The sequence below is a fragment of the Martes martes genome, assembly GCF_963455335.1.
Source record: "Martes martes genome assembly, chromosome: 3".
Classification (NCBI taxonomy): Eukaryota; Metazoa; Chordata; class Mammalia; order Carnivora; family Mustelidae; genus Martes; species Martes martes.
Window position 1 is genome coordinate 12,592,326 of NC_137890.1, and position 6,204 is coordinate 12,598,529.

Below are 6,204 nucleotides of genomic sequence, written 5' to 3' on the forward strand. Positions count from 1 at the left end.
ACCAACTGGAATTCAAGCTGAACCAGACACTGGTATTAAGTTCAATAGAAGAGAGATTCCCCACTAGGCTTGACAATAGAGACTTAAGCAACTGGAGGGAAGAGGGAGAATTAAACTCGCTTACTAATTACAATGCTGTTCTGCTTTGTAACACATGGCAATTTCCATTATGGGTTAGGATTAAGAACTTATTTTGGTGAAAAATTACCTCCAGAGTTAGCAGAATGCATTAAAATGGTTTTATAGGATCATCACATCCCTCTGATAGGAGTGCAAATTGATGCAACTAATCAATGCACATTACTTCCAAGGACAAACGCTACTTTTAAGTATTCCACAAGTAAACCAGCAAAGCCTGAGAAGATAGGTATGCATGTATTCCTATTTTTAAGAAGACACTGGAAATCTAATGTCCATTCATAGGAGGGTTGGCTGAATAATTCACCCATATGACGGAAAACTACATAGCTGCTTTAACAGAATCTTATACATGGCAATGTGAAATATGTTGAGTGAAAAATCCAAGCTGCACAACAGTATGTGTATGATAAGCCCATTCATGTAAAAATGAATGCATACATTTGCACTAGTAAGGATATTTTCAAGGACTACCCACAAGACACTTGAAAGTAGTTATCTCTGGGGAATGGGATAAAAAACGATTTGCGCTGTTTAAATTTTTACCCTGAACACATATCACATGTATAATACATGAATCAAAAATTAGACTAATGTTAATAACTGTTTAAAGTGCTTTTTCATACAGAACTGACCTTCCTGTGTATTTACTTCACATATTATAAAACCACTAAGCTTAGCCAGCATATCCTAATCAAAGTAAATATTAACAACACTGTGATTCTAAAGACATCCATAAAATTCATGAGGACAAGAGGACTTGTCCCCCAATTTCATTAGCTACATGTAAAATTAATTTCTGCTCTGTAAAAATATCTAGCTGAACATCCTTCACTAAATCTTATAAAAATCTTTAATCTCCTGGAGGTAGAGAACTCTACATAGAATCAAATTTGAAGACAGGTTCTTATGATGCACTTTAAAGAATCTAGAAAGTTTCTGCCCTTCCCTTTTAGTGTCTCACGTATACATCAAGTTCTGGACATTGACAGCCTCAGTTCAGTCTTACACTGAACTAAGCGTGTCTTGCTGCTACTTGGTAAAGGAACTTGCAGATACATCTGAAAATACTGTCTCTTGAAATACTGTGTCTTGTATCCACAGCTCCCCAATTTGGAGGCCAGGAGCCAGAGGTAGTTTTAAAGAAAAAGAGAGAGAGAGAGAGAGAGAGAGAGAGAGATTCAGGTTAGATTTAATGAAATTAAAGACTTAAACATATGGTGGCACTGGCCCACTTAAACAACGGAAGTCCCAGGACATCGCAGTTATGTTATGAGACCACAAATCTCTAGAGATCAAAGAAAATTTGTCTAAAGGAAGAATAAAGGTGGAAGGTGCTTAGAAAGAAACCCTAAAGGAAACTTCACAAAATTGGGGGGGGGGGAGGAGGGAAATCCAGCTTCCGATGTTGAGAACTAGACAAGAGAAAGAGGACTACATGGAAGTAAGTGGAAAGGCAAGAGAAGACACACATTTCAAAAGGAGGGGATGGGGGAGGGAAAGACGGTACCGAAGAATAAGAGGACGGGAGAGAAATAGGGGTGATGGATCAGGGAGCAGCCGGGGTTTGGGGCACCGGGAGGGCTAGGTTAGGCGGAGACCGAGGACCGAAGGGCGGCGGAGCCTCCCACCGGGAGAAAGCGGGAAAGGGGCAAGGGGAAGCCGGGGGGCCCGCCCCACACCCCACGTCCCTCCCCGCCGCCCGGCTTCCCCATCTGGGCGGGGGCAGCGTGTCAGGAGTAGCCGCACGTGTGTGCGAGGGGTGGCGGGGCGCTAACTGGGGCCCGGCGCCGCGGCGACAAGGGCCGGAAGGGCCCGGGGGCACGGCCGGGAGCCGCGGGCTGCCTCACACGTGGGCTGCGCGGCCGCCGCCCGGCCCGGCCTGCGCCGCCACGGCTGAGCGGTCGAGGCCCGGCGGGGCGGCGGCGGGGAAAGGGCGGCGCGCCGGCCCGGGCGCGGAGTCGGGGGCGGCGAGCTCGGTTACCTCTGCCTGTTTCCGGACCACATTGTCGGGGCTGAGCAGGTTTCCCAAGAGCAGGTAGAACTGTTGCTGCTCCGCCGCGGCCGCCGCCATTGCGCTAGGCGTGTGAGAGAGAAGGAGGGAGGGGAGACAGGAGCCGTGAGGCGCGCTGGCGGGCCGGCGGGAGGGGTGGGGGCGGGCCCAGCGCGGGGACCTGCACCAGCGGCGGCGCGGGGCTGGGGGGGCCGGGCGGGAAAGGGCCGGGCAAAGGGGAAAGGGGAGGATGGGGCGGGGCCTCGCGACCCCTCACCCCGCCGCGGCCCCCAGCGCCGGCCTCTCATTGGCTCTGGGCGCGGGAGGCGGGGCCGAGGCCGCCCCCTCCGGGGCCGCGCCGATTGGCCACGCACCCTGCAGTGCCGTCACTGGCGACTCGCGGCGGGCAGCCGGGCTTGTCGCGGACGAGGTGGGGCGGGGACTTTGCCGGCCAGCTGGGGCCTAGGGTGACGTCGGGAGGGTGGCGGGAGGGGCTGGCTGGCTGGCTGGCAGCGCCGCGCCGAGGGGCGTGAGGTCCGGTTGGGGAGGTGGGGCTAGCTCCAGAGCGCGGGAGATTTCGGCGCCGCGGGCCGCTGGGCCTCCTCGGCCTCCTCCTTTGCTGCCCGCTAGCCCCTCCCGGCGGCCCGAGGAGTGTCTCCCAGCCCCAGCCCCCTAGGTCCCTTGGGCCCGAAACCCCCACTCCCCAGGGTGTGGGCCCCTTAGAAACCCACTTCCCACTTATATTCCACCCTCGGGATCCCAGACTCCTCCATCTGTCAGACCCTCCGACCTCCCCCAAGGACTGTGACTCAGGCCGCCCCTCTCTCCCGCCGCGCTCACCAGTGACTCACGCCTTCGGCTTGTCCGGGAGAGGAGTTACTCAGCCCTTAGGCTCTCCCGCCGGGCCTCCCCTCCTCTCCCCAGCCCAGGGTCGCCCTGAGTTGTCCACGTAGCACACGTGCCTCCACCCCCTCCCCACCCAGGATCCGAGACTGTTCCCTCTAATTCCTTGTTTCGGGGTTCCGTTCTTTCAATGATTGGGAGAAGTGGAGAGAGAGAACCCCTTCCTAAAGCAATACTGGCTTGCAGGGTTGATCTAAATGTTTATTGGTTCCTACCGGTGCCGAGGGGCCCCGAGACCTGATTTCAATGGCATAGACAAAACACCCTATCTTCCTTTACAGCTGGAGCTGCCCAAATCGGAGAAAGCAGTGTTCAAATCAAAGGGTACTTCTCTTGAGCCCCTACCGAGTCCAATGTTTTGAGCTAAGGGTGGTAGTGGAGAAAATAATAATTTATCTTTGCCTCAAAAGGACACTGTTAGGGGCGAGGTTCCACACTGGGTGAGATGGAGAGTACTACACTTCTGGCAGACCGTAGGGAATTTAATTTCCTATAGACTGTCCTGAAGTTCTGCTCTCTGGAAGTCTACTTTAAAAATTTGCTTTTAGGTGAATGATTTTAAGCCTTAGCTGTATATTAGAATCCAGGCCAGTGGGTCCAGAATCTCTGGGCGGAGACCCAGGATCACTATTCAATTGTGATTGCCAGCCAAGATCTCTTAAAGGATTCTAACCCATTGGTGGAGAAAACTCCCTCAGAAAGTTTTAGCTGTGTCAGTGATGAGTTCTCTACAAAAGGTCTGCAGACCTATCTTTGTAGAATTGATGTTTCTTAGATGTGACCATTTGTTCTTATGACACATTATTTCTTTAAAGATAGACCATTATGTAAATTAATTTGGGGGTAGTTTTGTTGTTGTTTTTTGCTTGATATTTATTTATTTAGGTCAGCGGTGGTCATATCTGGATTGTGGGGAGGTTTTTTCCTCCCCCAAGATTATTAAGATTTTGGAAATTACTTGCCAAAACCATTTTATGACTACGTTACCAGTGAAGGAAGATGAATTATCTAGAGGCTTGCTTAGGGTATGGCCTGACCTCGTTACTTTTTAACATCTGTGGTATGTGTTTTTATTGGCAATGACCCTGTAGATTACATATATTTGTTTAATAATTATTAAATAATAGAAATTCCAACGTAAGTCTCCAGATATGTCAAGATAGGAAGCTTGTTTATTGGTAAGGCAAAGCATAATCTTATTTCAGTTTACAAATAAAACAAATTAACAACTGCTACAATATGAAATGTCAGCGTAGCCTTATTTTAATATTGTAAGTATCCAATCAAAAGGGAAGGAGATTTTTAAGGGTAGTGAATAAAGAGATCCCCAAATGGGAGAAGTTCCTGTAAACTTGAGGTGGAAATCAGCCATCCTGATAACTGAGACTAGTTCTGGTGTCCAGGAAGCCTCCAAAATAGGAAATGCATTTTCAACATCAGGCCTGCCAGTTTGGAGAGTTCCTAATGCCCAGCTTTCTGGGAATTTATTGCACTTAGAAACCCATTTCCCATGGAGAGAGTCCTGTTTGTTTTATGAGCATTATCTCCCCATAAGAGAGTAGCTCAGATACTGTATAATCGCAGCCTGCAGGAATATAGGTTTATTTCCCAAGGAGATTAGATGGTGGAAGGTAAAGAACCTTGAACTTGAGTAGAGTGAATTTGGATATTTGGTCTCTTACTACTTATGGGAACTTGAGTGAGCACTTAATGTCTCTAGGTCTCGATTTCTCATCTATAAAATGGAATAATAACGGCTGTTAAGATATGATATTAATCACAACAGTTCTGACATTAAATTATATTTGGAAATGAAATGGAGAGATGGAAAACCTTAAGTTTTCCTCACTCTGATTAGCTGTCATTGCTTTGGGCCAGTTAGTTCTGAACAGCCAGCCCCTGACGACTTTCCCTTCGGCTTATTAGACCTGACCTACCTCTATTAAATTCTGGAGGCATATTTGCTCAGCGCATTTATAACCGCTTGTGAAAAAGGGTAAGGTTGGGAAAATGGAACACTTGAAGTTTCTCTCAACTGTGACATGAAATCCAGGTAATTTAGTTTAGTGTTTTTTAAGGTTTATTTATTTTAGAGATTGGGGAGGGGAAGTAGGGCAGAGGGAGAGAATCTTCAAGCAGACTCCCTGCTAAGCACAGAGCCCCACATGGGGCTTGGGGCTCAATCTCAGAAACCCTGAGGTCATGACCTGAGCCAAAATCAAGAGTCTGTGCTTAACTGATTGAGCCACCCACTGCTCTGGTAATTAGGCATTTCTGATGTTCCTCCGAAGGTACTGCACAATCTGGTCATGACCTAGTTATCATAATGCAGGAGGCAAGACTCCTTAACGAGACAGCATCAGTATCTTCGTCAGGTACTGTTCTTGGTTTTATGGGTTTTCGTATTGATGGGAATGGCTGGAGAAGTTAGGCTTTTAAAAACCCTGTGAAAGCTTCTCTTAGCTGGAGTAGAATCTGGTCTTGTCTGTCATTTCTGGTTTATTGGATGCTGAGTGTAAATAAAATAAGATTCTCCCAAATGAGCAATCTGTAAATTTTTAAAAGTTGCCCCAGGACCCCAAAAGAACCTCACCTACTTATCCTGGTAGTTGTAAGCACGTGTGCTCTCCCTATCACAACTTATTATGAAAGTCATTTTAAATCATATAATCGAGAATATTATAATCTATAACTGTATACAGGTGTGAGGTGATGGTATTCTTTACAGGTGTTTGTATTAGTAGTTAACATGATACAATGAAAAAAAGTTGGCTTTTTTTCTCATTTGTAAAAGGGGAATAACACTTCTTCATAGGGGTATTGTAGAAGTTAGGATAATATTTGTAAATGCTCATGGCATGGTGTTTGCATAGTACTCAGTAATTATCAGCTATTCTTAATTAGATGGATTTTAGGGTTAAATACAAAATAGACCTTAGACAAGTAATTACTGTTAAAGCTGCATGTGATAGAGATGTATGCATCACACTTGTGTGTATAGAAAGTGTATTTGTATATTTTCTATTAGTCTCCCTTCCAATTATGCAGAATAAAATTGTACATTGATGGATTAAGGATAGTTAATAGGCATTGGGCTGATAAATAAGATTTCTAACTCTTTCTAATATTAATGCCCTTTGTTGCTTAGATAAGAACCAGCAAAAGAGATG

General features: G+C 46.8%; 1 protein-coding gene across 1 annotated transcript in view; it reads right to left on the reverse strand.

Annotated features, from left to right (window-relative positions):
* IPO5 (importin 5) overlaps window positions 1–2,411 on the reverse strand; it is a 41,540-nt gene extending 39,129 nt beyond the window's left edge. The window contains exon 1 of the mRNA XM_080798050.1: window positions 2,123–2,411. Within this exon, the coding sequence (XP_080654176.1) occupies window positions 2,123–2,212 (90 nt within the window). The 5' untranslated portion in view covers window positions 2,213–2,411. The remainder of the gene's footprint in view (window positions 1–2,122) is intronic.
* Between the last annotated feature and the right edge of the window lie 3,793 nt (window positions 2,412–6,204).